General features: G+C 37.2%; 1 protein-coding gene across 1 annotated transcript in view; it reads right to left on the reverse strand.

Moving 5' to 3' along the window:
- The window catches only part of LOC135466798 (B-cell lymphoma/leukemia 11A-like), a 68,828-nt gene extending 65,001 nt beyond the window's left edge, over window positions 1–3,827 (reverse strand). The window contains exon 1 of the mRNA XM_064744490.1: window positions 3,215–3,827. Coding sequence (XP_064600560.1) covers window positions 3,215–3,266 — 52 coding nt within the window. The 5' untranslated portion in view covers window positions 3,267–3,827. The remainder of the gene's footprint in view (window positions 1–3,214) is intronic.
- Window positions 3,828–16,219: the final 12,392 nt, after the last annotated feature.

Raw genomic sequence — 16,219 nt, forward strand, 5'->3', positions numbered from 1 at the left:
AGGTATGTCTTTCTTTTTGTTTGTTGTAATAATCAGAGTACACTAATTCCTCAACCTTTTAAACCGCCTCTGCAGCCAATATTATGAAACATTCTGAAACAACTATGGGGTGCATGCAGAGAAATAATTTGCACTGTTTTATAAAGCTTGCGTCTTTCCAGTGACATAAAGGAATCATTTTGGCATCATTTTGATATAGAGATGAAGATTTTCAGTAGCTAGCAAACATTTGTAGCCTTCTTACCTTTGTATATAAGCATGACTAAATTTTCGCTCAATAATATTTTAAGGAGATGAGAAAACTTGAACACATAAATATGTATAAAATTGTGGTTTATGTTGAATTAAATATTTGGCTATATAAACCACAATCTTGGATGATTCTCTATTTTCTAGTGACAATTCAAAGCAAATTTCAGAAACAGGTGAAAAATTTATTTCAGTTTTTTTATTCTTATTTTAGAAAAAATTAGAAATCGAATTAACACTATGAGATGAACTTTAAACATATGCTTACCTTGCCCAAAATTCACTGGCCACCATGACCTACTCAACTTGTGAGTCAAAAAAAAGCCATACAATATAAAAGAACAAAGAATAAGCATAAGGTGCACAGATAATCACTGTTTATGTACTGTCTGCCCTGCCATATATAAACTAATACTACCTCATTATATAAATGTACTTTTGCAATGTGCTGTATGTTTATATTTACCTTATTTGGACATTAATTAAAAGGTCACTTTATTTCCTGGAAGGCAGACATAGACAAGGACACAGTCTCACTCTGCTGAACATTGCTGCGCTCTAAAGATGAGGACAAAAATGTACAAGCCTGAGCAAGTGAGGGAAGCCATGCATGTGTGATAGTGTACTGGAGTGTGAGCTATTGGGCTGGGTAGAAAGCAGCCAGATAGGGTTATGTAACAGGTACTAGGTATTTCATTGGGACAGGTTTAAATAGGCCACTGTCCTCCGCTGTCCACCCTGTAAGGGTATAAATCCCACTCACCCAAACATTACACAAAGATCTGTCACAGGCCCTTACTGCATGGCATAGATTGTTGGGGACAAACAAGGCAGGAGACTGGCATCAAATAAACTTACCACTTGAGCTTTATTGACCAGGTGCAAAGTCAATTAACTAGCACAGTCATGTTGTCTGTCCATTGATTAAGGCCAATTGACCCCCTGAGTGAAAATCAAGTGGGGGTGGGGTGGGGGTGAGAGAGAAGGGAAGGGGTGTTACAATTGACATAGTTAAGCTTCTGTATTCACACTTCCTGGGATCCTTCACACCACCTGACACAATCAACAGGTAAGCCACAAGTAACTGATCTGATTTTGATTGCTCATAATCCATACAGCAAAAGATGACAATCTGTTAAAACTTATTAAATACTTTAACCAATAATATTATAAGCTTTTTCTACAAAAATAATGCCTTCAAATAAAAAAGACTATATTGATGGAGTACCAAGTGCTTTTGTTGTCAAATTCGTAAAACTTATGCTAATTAACTAAAGTAGGCCTTTATTAAAACTAATAGGGTTCTTTTCATAGTAAACATTCTTGAACAAAAAACATACTGCTTCAACAAAAGATGAGGAAAATTTTGTTGCAAGGTGACAAGCATACAGTAAAATCTTGAATTTGACACCAGTGAAAGCAGTGTAATGGCTTACACCACTGCACCATATGAACTGAGCAAATGCCTTCAAAATAATTACCTAAACAGTGAACAGGATACAGCTTTTGACATGCCCTAAACACACACACTTCTTCTTTTTTTCCAGATTTGGTCATTTACACAGTCACCAGTCCTACAGGCAGTTAACTAATGTTATATGTCAAATCATGTAGATAATCAATGTACAATACCACATACTTCCATCTCCAAAAGGAAATGAAGTCAGTTTATTTTAAACATAGTAAATGCTTGAAACAAAAGCTGACTTTGCCATTGCAATCAGATTTTTTTCATTTACCAATGAGAGAGCAAAGGAATTTTAAAATGTCCCTTGTGTTAAAAAAATATATGACATGACTATGACTGTTTTGTTGTTATTTTTCTTTCTGACCCTAAGGCCTTTTATTTCTTATAAATAAATTTTAAAAAATAGTAGCAAGTTGCCTTGCGTCCTTTCTTTTTTTTTTGTTTTTTACATCATGGAAAATTCTACAAAATAAACCAATGAATAGAAGTAAAAAGAAGCGAAGTAAATCAATTGTATCCTGTTGCTGCTTGCATGGTAATTATTGGCAACAGAGTGTATAAAACCTGTTTTAAAAAATTTTTAAACATCAAAATACACAAAAAAAAAACAAAAAAAAAATAATAAGTGAAATTTTCATGACTTTTGAGAGACTGTAAATTTTTCATCCTAAATGCCATAAACATTCCTGATATTCATCAATGGGGGAATCGGCATCCAATGAAAACAAGCTGGCGCTTGGAAGCCCGCGAATGATGAGGCTTCAGAACACCCGCTAGGTGCTGACTAGCAAATCCCGTCCCAAATTGCCAGCCATAAATAATTCAGCAGTGTTGGAAGTGTGTATGAGAGCCGGACTGTCGTCTTTGGCTGGTGGATGTAAGGTGGCTAACCAATTCCGACTGTGGAGACGAAGGGTCATGGGCTGTATTCCGCTACTCACCCGACTTATATACTGGCCAATCTTCAGCCTCCGCTCCTTCGGCGCATTTATACCAGCGCGCGACGTTCGCGATTCCAGATCCAATTAAGAACTTTCCCTACCTTGGAGCGCGCAAATACGAAAAAGCGCAAAAGTTCTCCGAAAGAAGAAAATGTGACAGTCATCAAGGAAATTAGGTGAAGGGTCACGCACGTTTTAAGTGAGACAGGAAATTAAACTAAGTTTTTAATGTGCGACGCTTAACTTTTACTACTATGTTCAACTAGTTCGGAAGTCGCCTAGCTGGCCATTTCACCTCGATGACCTCTCAAAGGCGACTTTTCTTTTTTCAAAAGTTCACAGCAAACATTTCTCAGAGTTTCGGCTAAGTCATAAAGCACGTTAGGCAACGGCCGGTAATTTAAAACGTCAGGTTATGCGATAGGCCAAACTCGCCATGCTCTCGACCGTGGCCTGGTTGACCAGGGCTACTTGAGGACCCATGTTGCTTTAAAAAACCTTCAAAACAACCATGACGCTCCGACTTTGCTGAAATTTTACCATGTGTAATACTTACGTGAATCAATTGTCTTTCGTTGCTGTGGTTTTCCCTGCTTTCTCCGTGACATCGTGCCAGAGCGATCATCAAAGCTTCTCCGCCTGGGTTTACATTTGGACAAAGAATAACAACAAAGATGGCCGCCTCTAGAGCTGCATTCTGGGAGATGTGCGGCGAGCACCTGCCTAGCCGGGCCCTGTCTGCCTGCTTTATTTCGTCTCGCTCAGGTCACGAACTGTCTGGCCACGCAAGTTCATTCAAGGTCACGGCGGGGCTTACCCACTGGAGCCCCGGGATGGTCACTCGGCCCTCCGGACACGTGTAAGAGGAGGTAAGCTGACGGCGAGAGCAGCCCGGCCTATGTCCAGTGTCTATCTACCGTACGGCTCCCCACTCTATATAGCTACTGACTGGCGAGCAAAAAAGCGTTTTAAAAACTAGTCACTTTCACATTGATTTATCGATGCGACACTTCGGAGAGGTCGGGCTCTCCGAGACCAGTCTCTGATCACTGCCAGACGACACATCGAAAAGTTCGATTAGCTTAAAAGCCGGCGGAATAAAGCGAAAAAGGTGACAAGCTTGTGACACACACTGACATAACACTGAAAAAAAAATTACACTCGCGCCGACTGAGTTCGTCTGAGCTCAAAGAGAGATTGCGGTCAACTGATGTGCGCTGGCCCGTAAGGCGAGTCACAGATAGACTGACCTTCCAGCCAGGGCCCGACCATTAGCGGCGAAAGGGGAGAGAGGCTGCCTGGCTAAACTGACATGATCTGACATAACAGGCGTGCCACATCCAGCAATGGCCTGTACAGCCACTGCCGCCTCTACAACTGTTACGGCCGCCCCAGCTGGCCGCCACTATACATATGTGTGTGTGTGTGTGTCTATAGACGTCTATTACAACTGAACTATTACCGACTCGTTTAACGACTCGTTAATTTCGAGGCTTTTCACTGACGAGCAGGAAAGGGATAGATTTATTGTTAAGTACCCCGTATAAAGGACCCTCCAAGCCGATCTTCAATATGACTCGATGAATATTTGATTTTTACCACCAGTCTAGCTATCGACAACTATAGACCCGCGAACCGAAAAAAATAGCGGCTGTCCGCCGACCAGTAGCTTTATGGCATAGGCGGTGAGATGCAAGACTGGTGTATATTGCGAAGAGCGCAGAGGCGAGAGCTGTCCAGCGCCCAGAGAGGAAAGCCGCTGGCAGTAGGTTAGCCCAAGCAGCTAGATCGATTACGTAACGAAATAGCTGAGAATTCTTGCCATATACAACTGGGGGCTACTTGAAACCACATCGCCCTCCAGACGCGCTCTACTGTTTTTTTCTCCACTGACACGCATATAGAAGCAGTCTAGATGCTATAGTTGGACCATACATAAGCTTGGCGCGTTTTTCAGTGACTCACACTAACTCTACTGGAAGGCTACACGGCTCGGTGCTAGTATGTTCGACCGGCCGTTTCCCAAGGTCACCTCGTCGGCTAGAGCAGATATTTTTGGAGCAACCAAATCGTTTTTTTCACCTCCCTTTTTTCCTTCTTCTTCACCGAAACGACCAGAGCTTAACTGCTGTGCTCTCCTGGCTTTTGGGTTACGCTAAGTTGATGTAATGTAACATAGGGAGGATGGATACTGGTAAGGGGAGATAAGGCGGTGTCCATCACATTGGTTTCGTTGACCAACAGAAATGACAGTACTTTGCACTGATCTCCACTCTGCAAATATAAGTTACTGTCTTTTGATGTGTAATCCTTAATGGACAAGTTATATGCCTCAATGTCCTCCACAAGAACTGCGGGAAAAACATCTTTTATTGGTATTTCTTTCCAAGATAGAATTACAAGTGAAACAAAATTAAGCACGGTTACATCTGTGCTCATTTTTGTTTTCTTCTGTTTTTATTTTTGTTTTGTTTTTGTTTTTTTGTCCAGTTTATTGTTGTTTTGTCACTTGGCATGTATACCGAATAGCAGACTACACAGGCAAATACATAGTCTGTTTTGGGTATGAGATGGAGAATAAACTCCCTCATTCCTCAGCATGTATATACACAGTCTGTGAAAGACTGTCGTCGCTAACCCATTACTACGTATCCCGTTACTGCCGCATCTTATTTGAAGTTCTCACCTCATTGGCCATCATGTAAGCCAGGTCTCGTGTTTACTGGGTATACAAATGACTATAATTGGCGGATCAATCAAGCAGGGCCATATCCGCATTGCGGTTTCTGTGTCGAGCATTTGCGTCCCTGTGAGGTTCTGCATCTTGTAATTTTAGGTCCACCACCGAGTTGGTCACCTTGACGCACGCCTGATCTTTCTGACAAACTGCAACTGTTTAAAGCATGTTAACTGTCTCCGTAACCAGGTTGCAGTACGTACACAGGAGTCATGGTCAGTAAATGCAGAAAACAGAAAAGGAGAAGAAAGAAAACAAAGCTCCCCCCCCCCCCCCGGCAAAAGGAACTGAGTCATTTAGCATTGGAATTGAAGAGCTGTAACTGCATAAGCGTGAATTGTATACTCTCTCACCTTTATATAAAGGTTTTCATAACAGTGATTTAGCTATTTACTACGGGTATAGTGGAACAATACATAGATTACAATCGAATCGAATATTTTAAAGTTTTACAAATATTTTATTACATTATTGAAAGGTGCCGTGGCTGATTATATTTGCTATAGTTTGATATTTAGGCATGTCTCGACATGTGCATATCAAGTGGGCTATGTAAGAGTAGGCCTACATAGTTTGTTTATTTTCTTGTGTTGGTTTAATATTTTATGCTTATTGTGTGAGATACTTTATATAAATAAATAATTATTTAGTTAGAAGAATTATGATGTCTTATATTTATATCGTTATATTATCTGAAAGAATAACGCACTTTCAAAAGAAGTTCTGACACACACTAATACATATATCACATGCCATATGTACTATGTTTCAAGATGCAATGATTTGCCTGACTTTTTGAACGATGCAAGCAGACCCTATGCAGCTTTTGTCACTTTGACAATTGTGTCCATATATTGTTTTGAAGAGAATATTGGGTGTTAGCCTAAGAAAGTCAGCATGAATGACATCATACACGTCTAGTTGTAGCAACGTTTGTGCAAAATATAATTTGTCACATTTGTAACCTTCCATGAATGGAGGAAGAAACAAAACAGAATAAGGTTAACAAAATTGAAACAAAGCAAACCTTGAAAAAAAAAACACGAAAACACGAACAGAGAAACATGCACATTGTGCAACCTGTTTTATTTGATTTCCATTGGACGGAATGCTCCCAAGATTTATTCAGCTGAAAGATTCTTTTATTGGACACCCACGCTAGTTACACAGAACTATTTTTAGATTATCTTCTGTTATTCACTTTACGAATTAAAGCTCATTGGACAGAATAGCCAGAATTATTTCCCGAATATATACATTTGATTGCATGTGTATACAATGGATTCAATAAGTAACAAGTTCATGCAAACTTCAACACTCCATATATGCATACAAAGGCAGATTCTGTGGTCTTGTGTGGATGAGGAAGGCAATACACACCTTTTCTTGCACCACAGTTAATCTAATATTATAAAGGCTATTTTAACTGAATATTCTGCATGGTGCCTTCAAAACGTACATGTATACGAACATTTTAAACTTGAACTATTCGTGTTTTTTTGTTATGTTTGCATCGCCATTATGATATGTTTGTGAAAATCTTTCTGTGAAGAAATAAACTGCACCCACGTTTGTTTCACAATCTTCATTTCACAGTTATCATTTGTGCCAAAATATGGATGCTTTTGTCTAGATTGGGATCAGAATACAAACTGTTCATCATTGTAACATGTATACGTATGATCTTTTGTTCACATTTCTCGCTGGGGCGAAATTAATGATGTAATCACATTGTGAGACCCGAGAAACAAAAAAATTTTGGGTGTGTGCGTTTTTTTTTTTTAGTTTTTTGTTTGGTTTTTTTTAGTTTTTTAGTTTTTTTTTATTTGTTTGTTTTGTTTTTTTTTTTTTTGTTTTTTTTTTTTACCTTTTCAAGATAAAATGTCACCCAACTGGCTGGTATGATTTTTGTGATGTAGATTAGTCCGAAGTACATTTTCTTTTAAGATGTCCCAGATATAATATAGTAATGAACTCCAATGTTTCCAAAGCTATCACATTATGGTATTTTTCAGCACATATTACAGGCAGATCTGTATACCCCACGAGACAGAGTTAAAGTTTTCAATGAAGTGGCGAAGTTCATTGTAAATTCATGGCGATTTTGAGTCGCCCCAACCCTCATCCCGTTTATCTGAGTGTTATCTCTAGTAATGTAGTATAGATTTACTTTTGCAGTTAAGTGTGGCGTGCATCATCCATCTTCAGGGCTCGGAAAGCGCCAAATTTATAATTTCACTCACTCACATATACCATGAAGACATACCAGAAACAGTGGAAACTATTGACAAATGTCTCTTTTTCTGTAAAAACAATTTATGAACATTTCTTATTTGTTGTCGTTTCCTACGTGTAGTCGTTTCCAGAATATATATATCGGTATTTCGCGAGTTATTTTTGTTTACAGACTGAGGTTTGGTGTGTATAGTCAGATAATGATAAAACTTTTCTTTCTTATTTTGTCAATTTTTCTGACGGCAGAAGTACTCTTTTGTTGGGTTAAGACTATATTCAAACTTCTCCTCAGCTCGATCGGTTAGCCGAGTCCATATGCAAGAGAAAAGAGGTTCTTGTTTTGATGGCATTGTAATCTAATTTATCTACAAACAACATAGTATAAATAACTGCATATAATCATGAACTGCAGCTCTGCGCATGCATGTAAGGCCTGTGTAATGTTAGAAATATACGAAAACAAACCAGGTGCTGCATTTGTATTGTTTATGTTGAATGCATTTGTTGTGCATAAGAAATGAAATTCATGAACAAATCATTATGGCTGAGCTATAGACATAGTTTAGATATATACATTTATACATTGTATGTATAAAACAAAATAGAATCTCAAGAATATTACATATTTTTCAGGCCTGCCGCCGTTGTAAAGTATGATATCCTATGAAAAGCATCATCGTAAGGGTTTAATTCTAAATCGTTTATTTATTCTTTGTATACATATGTATAGTTTCTGAATGGCTTGGTTTTCCACTATAAAGGTGCCTGCAAGATGGCGCCAAAGTCTGCATAGCCTATGCCTGTAATAATCGAATATGTGCGAGGCATCGGTCAACAAAAAACTTGCTGATTGTGCCATTTGCTACATAGCAAAGTGTTAAATGCTCAGCAAATTTCGAGGTACACTTGCACACACCAAGACATCAGGTTTGCTCTTGTCCATGTGAGTATAACCGGGCGAGTTGGTCTGATCATCCCGTTAAACCTGGTAGATAACGGATTTCCTTGTGTCTTGGCTCTGGTTCCAGATACGGATTACTGGGCACCTGGCTGTGAATCTAAGACATCTAAGGGAATGCTCCTCGTGCTATCTCCACAAGATCTCGAAAGTGTCTTCTTCTCATGCAGCTCCAGTGTATGGGCATGTCTAATGTAAAATGCTTGTAACCATTCTTTCTGTCTGTCCGTATTTATATATTGCAATCGTGTATGTTATTTTTTATTTTATTTATTTATTTGATGGGTGTTTTACTCAGTCTCAAGAATATTTCACTTATACGGTGGGAGGAAACCGGGCAGAACCCAGAGGAAAGCCATGGCCATCCACAGGTTGCTGGAAGACCTTCCAACGTGTACAACCGGAGAGGAAGCCAGCATGAGCTAGGCTTGAACTCACAGCGACCGCATTGGTGGGAAGCTCCACTGGGCCACGGAGGCCCTTGCATGTTATTATAAATATTTCCCTGAGTACCTGGGTGTACTTGTTCTGCTGGAATACTATATACTGTTCGTAAAGTAATCCTTGACCATGCAAAGCGATTTGGAGCTCCTATTGAGTTATCGTTTGTTTTGCCATGCATGAATGCTTCGTCAAGACTTTTGCTGAATTTACAGAAAGTGATAAAAACAACCATGCAGACATAAAAAAATATCCGCAAAATAACAATGACAGTGACATGGTGTTTATAGTGTATGTGATTACGTTTATTATGGTAAGCTCTTTTAAATGAATAACTTTTTATATGTGTGTATCATGCAAGCCTTGTTTACTACATTTGGGTTTTCCTGAATAAATGCAAGACTTTTTCGACCTTTGTCTATATATAACTGATATACATGAGGTTATCAACAGACGTACTCAAAATGCAACTCCAGTAAAATAACTGTATAATAAAAACCATTAAATTATAGGACAGTGTTATAATTATACGTAATACATAATGTTCCGATCTCGTCTTGGTATTTCCCTTTTCATACACTTATTCCAATAAATAACTCAACAACCCTTCGGCATATGCAAAAGAACTAAAGACATATACAAGAATAAAGTTCAAATTACAGAAAATATACAACTTTATTAATGCTGTTTACGTTTACAAAGCGCATTAAAATATTTATACCGTTATACTTATTAAAGACTGTATTTCTGCTTACTTTTGTGAAGGTAGTTAGCTATTTGATAAAGGTAAAATTCGATTTTTTCCAAGAAAAAGTAGTTCACTTTCATGTATATATTTTAATCCTCAGTTTATCGCATTTTCCAATAAGGTCTATATATAATGAAATTTTAGCAATGTTATCATGTATGAAACAGGTTTCCCGTTGATAAAGAAAACCATGTTCATTCGCCCAGTTGCCTCCGAAAGAAAGCATATTGATAAGCACCTTTTCCCTTTGCTTTTGTTACGCCTATACTGACCAATTGTTCCATGGCTCATCATATCCGACCTGGCCACACAAGTACTTTTTTCTTGCGAGCTACAAAACTAGTAATACTAAAACTGATTAAAGTATAGGGTTTTAGATGTGAAATTAGTTCCAAGATAGCAGTTCCAAACTGTTTCAACAGTATTCATTTTTTGTCACAAAAAACTGATTTTGTTGTTTATTTTCCGTGATGTTGACAGATGCTACTATGTAACTAGGTGAAAAAGGTCCACATATGCTTTTGACGATATATATGGTGCTTTTGTTTTACGTTGTGCATCCTAATACTTGGGGTGCCTCATCTTACCCCTTGGCTCAACTTTGCCCGGTCTCCAATATAGATATCTCTATTTATGATAAATTTAATAATTATACAGCTAAAAATATTACACATATTCTTGACATTTCTTGAAATTTCTGAATTCGGAGAATACATTTTTCTGTTTTCAGATCAGAAAAGATTTAATTATTTTAATTTATCACATATAATGAGAAAAATGACAATTGTTTAAGATTACCTTGCACCAAGCTAAATATCTTGTCAGTGAGATACTATTATAAAAATGAAAATACATATATGTACATTTTGCCTTGTTCAAGAGAAGTAATAAAAAGTTGTGGTTTTAAGTAATTTGTCCATGCTCAGAACCAAAAAATAATTAAAGCTGAAACATTATTCTTGTTGAAAGGACATCTTTCTTAAAATTAAAACATTTGCAGTGGTTGCGAAAGGAATGTACCTCCGGGTTTAATTCTTATCTTTAGTAAGCATCATACTCTGATCATAAAGGATATACATACATGTGTAATACAATACAATAATAATAGAATACTTGTTTCCTTTTTTTTTAGCATGTCTACTACTTAGTTTATAAATTACCTCAAATACCTTATGATGATACATGTCCTACAGATTTGTAACATGTCGTGTTTCAAAATAACCTCCAGTTGAACTGATGTTGCATGTGACCAGCCACCTTTTGTAACTTCCAGTGGCAAAAGTCAATTCATTAGCACAAAAACAAGGGCCTAAAACCTCCCAGAAAGTGTTTAAAAAGTTTTAAAAGTGCAACACGTGTCATGCAGAGAAAGCTAGATGAGGGTATGTGTATATAAATTTATTACTTTATGACTGATTACATGCTGGAACATCCATGATGTAGCAACAAAAAGGTGGGTTTTAAAATGCTTAGCATCATACTCATGAACAAAGCAAAGCCAGAACCTTAGACGCTGAACATATTATAAGATACTTACTATTTTGGAATATTAGAATTCCTTGTGATTTGCTTTATATTTTCTGCTTTCCTCATTGATAATTGATTAACACAGCATTACATTCATCAATGAAATAAATAAAGGCAAATATTGTCTCTTTAACTTGTTATTGATGCTGATTTTCTTCTTTTTTGGTCATTTTTGGTGAGGTGGGCAAGTCAGAAAAGATTCGTGTTCATGTAGAGAAAACGGCATTGGGGTGATTGCCCAAGTGAGTGCAAAGTATGTTCCTGAAGTGCAGTGTATATTGTGTACATATTGCACCATTTCAGACTATGGACTTCACACACATGGCATTCCTTGGACAACCATGCATGAAGCTCCATTTCAGGGTGACAGACTTTATCAAGAACCAAAGTGTTTACCGCATTTGACAGTTTCTTTGAAAACACTGAAATGTGCAGAAATACAGGCGGTAATAATAAGATGCGTTAATTTTATACTGGGGCTGACCTATATTGAATTCAGTTATCTGCATGCATGGAATGCAGATGGCACAAATACATGCACGTAAGAGCTATATATATACATGGGGCAAATAAGAGCCATCGAAGCCATTATTTAAGCGCAATCTGTAATAGGGGATTTGAAAATTTGCCTTTTACATTTAAAAAATCGACCATTTTTTATATACGCAGGTCTGTGGCAATAAATAAGGTAGTCATTTTACGCTTACAAGCGTGAGTATATTCATTTGTTGGTTTAATCTAGGCACATCGGGTTTCTCTATATCTCTTAATCTGGCACCGGGACATATCAGAATGCAGACGGTAAAACAACCATGACCACAAAGATTAAATGTACGTGTATATACATGTATGCAAATAATGAATGGTTAGGTCATATAAAACCATTTACATTGGCAGTATTTCAGTCATGCATATCTCAAGGTGAGAACATACACCTTAGAACCTGGAAGCATGTAAGGCTTTTGACATCAAAGCTCAGTAAAAAGGAAACACGACCCTTTTTACAAGAATAAAAAAGTTTAAAAAGCCCGTGAATCTGATGGAATGTTAAAGTTTTCTCTCCTGGATTTCTTCTGTCATTATACTTCATCATCCCATTTACACCGGGCAAAAAGTATTTCATAGAGCAGAAGAAATTATTGCAAGTGATTGATGGAATATACAACAGTAATTACAAATTCTCGGATGAACCTGTTTTGCACCATTATATTCAGAATGTGCCCACGGGATTTTAGGCGACTCATACATATATTTATGCCTAAATCGTATATGAGAAAGAGAGAGGATATATATATATATATATATATATATATATATATATATATACTGAACCCCTACATCCCATTCCGCAATACCTTAACTGGGGTATGCCATATACCTTAACTGTTTAAGAGTCTTGTATGAAGAGAAAATATATTTATATATATACATTTGTTAAATACATTTAAGTTGACTAGCCTTGCTATGGACAGTATTTTCATGTATGTCAGTTAATGCCAGTTTGAGAGGTTTATAATAATTTGCGTGACTGCGTTCCTTTTGAGAGTTCAATAAAGGTGAAATATAATACTATAAATGGATCACTCTTGAATTATTTAAGATGACCACGTTCCATACATGCACGGTTCATCACGTTGTTCCGACAACCGGAAGTCACAGCCGGAGACTGAGGTCACAGCCACACATAGCTGTCGCAGCCACATATAGCTGTCACAGCCACATATAGCTGTCACCAGTTACGTCCATAGAGCCATAAATGTCTCTTCTCTCCATTAGACTTCGTTCATTTTCAGTCTCTCAAGAAGGGCACCATACTAAGTAGTCATATTAATACTGCAGGCATGAATTAGATTGACATGTATCAGATTGTTTTGTAAACGTTTAGGATGTTTTGATAAATATATTTGTCATTTCGACGTACTAAGAAATGATGTAGGTATTTAAACGAGTCCCGCGGCTATTAACCGCTGTCCATTATACGACATATGTGTGCATGGTTAGTCTGGCTTGCCTGTCAACCCTCATACATGGACGTGTTGTGACCTATATGTACGCATGTGTGAAGCACTGTAGTCACGCTTGGAGCACACGTTTCATCAAGCTTGTTGCAATCACAACTAATGCAGCAGCTGTACCACTGCAAACTGCACAATCTGCAAAATCCAATTTTGTAAACGACTTCAGTGAAATAACACCATGTGCCTATAAGCGAACAGGCTAATAAAGATTGGCGTTTTCAAGCACCAGACAACATCAAAATGCACGCGCTGTAATGGACTGGCCTGAGGACCGGTTCATTGTTACAGCATGTCGCTTCTGTATTTCTGTTTGAAGAGTTACGTGGACGTCCCTGCAGGTGTAGATCGCAACGTTGTCAATGTCATAGTACAGTTAAAAATAGTTTTCAAAGTCAGAATTACCACAACCATTTGTTTTGTATGAACAAAGCTATATATTCACATTATAGAGGCATTACTGTTTATTGTATTAAAAACCTTTTTAAAGTGTATAAAGAAAAAATATTTTGCATTTTCAAATTTGCGAATTAGATTTTGAGAATTTTCTGAGCTCATGAGCTTATGCTTATGCTTGGAGAGCTTGATGTTAAACTATATTGGTTTTAAAGATATACTATGGTGCACTCTTAATAACAGAACACTATAGCGATATGTTGCCATGCACTCACAATGATTTTTGGAGGCCGTTGCACAGTGTGCACTATATAAGCCCTATTTAAATTATTTATATTTAATTGTTGTCAAACATACCTATATACGCACAGGTATGTTTACTTTTAGTTTTTAGATACATTTTCCCCATGTTGGCAAGACGAATTAAGCAGTCAAAGCTGTTCATTATTCGGTTATGTCGCGTTTATATATACATGCTAGGTATTTGTCAGTGATTTGATTTGTTTATTTGATTTATTTCTTTGATATATTTATTTGATTCATTTATTTAATTGCTGTTTAACGCCATATGCAAGATCACACGGTAAAGAGAGCGCCGTTGACCACTTTTTGTGCCCAAGTCCCCGAGAGCAATCGGTGAGTGAGTGAGTGAGTGAGTGTTTAGGGTTTAACGTCGTACTTAACGATTTTTCAGTCATATAACGCCGAAATAGTCCTTAGAGTGTATGTACGTGTAATGTGTCTCTTTGTTGTAGGGCGGATCTGAGAGCAATGGGAGCAGGAAAGTTTTCTTTCTTGTCTGTTCCGAGAATGGACTAGCTTCCTTATAAGAACTTCGAACAAACCATATACTTTTTAATGAATACATTCAACTTGTAATGATTAGAATCATAACGCAAATGATCACGTGAGCTTGACCGAAACATAGTCATATTGTCATGCTCTCAGAAAAGTAGTCTGTTACATTTAACACAAAATCTGTTATCTGGGTGATGCTAGAATGTATTCTATGATCGCAGCAGATTATTTTGTTGTAAATATGGTACACATGCACATTCAACAGAATACACTGTGGTATCACTCAAACAACAGACTTTCTGTTAAAATTAACAGATGTTTTGTGGCCAAGATTCGATGAAACTGATTTCTTTTCATTAATAACACAGCTGTAACATATAAATGTCAGTCAAATATCTCAGAGGCCTTTTTCAATTTATTTCGCTTAAAACTAAAGGCGTGACCACCTATGAATCCAAATATGAAGATAGCATAATTTATTGATTTATTTGATTGGTGTTTTACGCTGTACTCAAAGATATACGACGGGGGTGAGCATTATGCAGTCCGTGGGAAACCCACGACCATCCGCACGTTGCTGGCAGACCTTCTCATGTACGATCGGAGAGGAAGCCAGCATGAGCTGGACTTGAACTCATCGCCATTGTATTAGTGAGAGACTCTTGGTGCAGTGTATCGGGCTGGGATCCTATATAGAAAGTATAAATGTGTCCAAATATAAAGGGATAGCGAAAGTATCCTAATATGAAGACAGCATGAATGTGTGCAAATATAAGAAAGAACAAAACAGATCATCCAAATGGAATTCACAAAGAGAGCACAAACGTGTTGAGATACTAAGTCAGTAGGAATCATCCAAATGGACAGTTAGAGAGAGCATATACGAAATGAATTGTCCAGGTGGAAGGAAAGCATGATTTCAATGATAACAGGAAACATAATGAATGTACTAAATTTTCTTATACATTTACATATACAGTGTACCTTGTGCTTTGCGGGTATGTTAAATTGTCAGAGTGAATGTAAATAACGTATTCTAGAAAAGCCAGGGGTGTTCCCAAACTATAGGCAATGATATGTAAAGAGATATATTTTTACATATTGTGATAGGCGAAACCACCAGTAAACTGAAGATCAAATTCAAAACGATCATGAACTGGAGTACTGGTATCAATTTCGTATATAAAGAGATGCGTGGGTGAAATACGAATATTGTTCACCCTGCGATTTTGCGGACTATGCAGTTGTGCATATATATACAAGGTTACCCCGGAACGCTGAATTAAGCGGAATTAGATGCAGTAATATGTTAATAACATATATATAACATGCCCGATTTATAATGATCCCTCTTATATCAGAGAATTCGTGTCAACAGCAGCAGTCAACAGTTTCTTCTGTGCATGAACTCCAAAAATTAATCTGTTAAACTTAACAGAAAATCTGTTGTCTTAGTGATGATTATAACACAACATTGATTCATATTTAAAATGATATCCTATTTATAGTCTAATAGAATGGTTATGTTGAATTAATAAAACATATATGCATGTGTTATATTTTACAGAATAATCTGCTCTAATAACAGATTACATCCTAGCATCACTCAGATAACAGACTTTGTTAAATTTAACAGATTATTTTTTGGAGTGTGTAGATAAAGGTCAATGTAAGACATTTCATCAAAACTATGAGTACATAAAGTC

This window comes from Liolophura sinensis, chromosome 6 (genome assembly GCF_032854445.1).
Source record: "Liolophura sinensis isolate JHLJ2023 chromosome 6, CUHK_Ljap_v2, whole genome shotgun sequence".
In the NCBI taxonomy this organism is placed as follows: domain Eukaryota; kingdom Metazoa; phylum Mollusca; class Polyplacophora; order Chitonida; family Chitonidae; genus Liolophura; species Liolophura sinensis.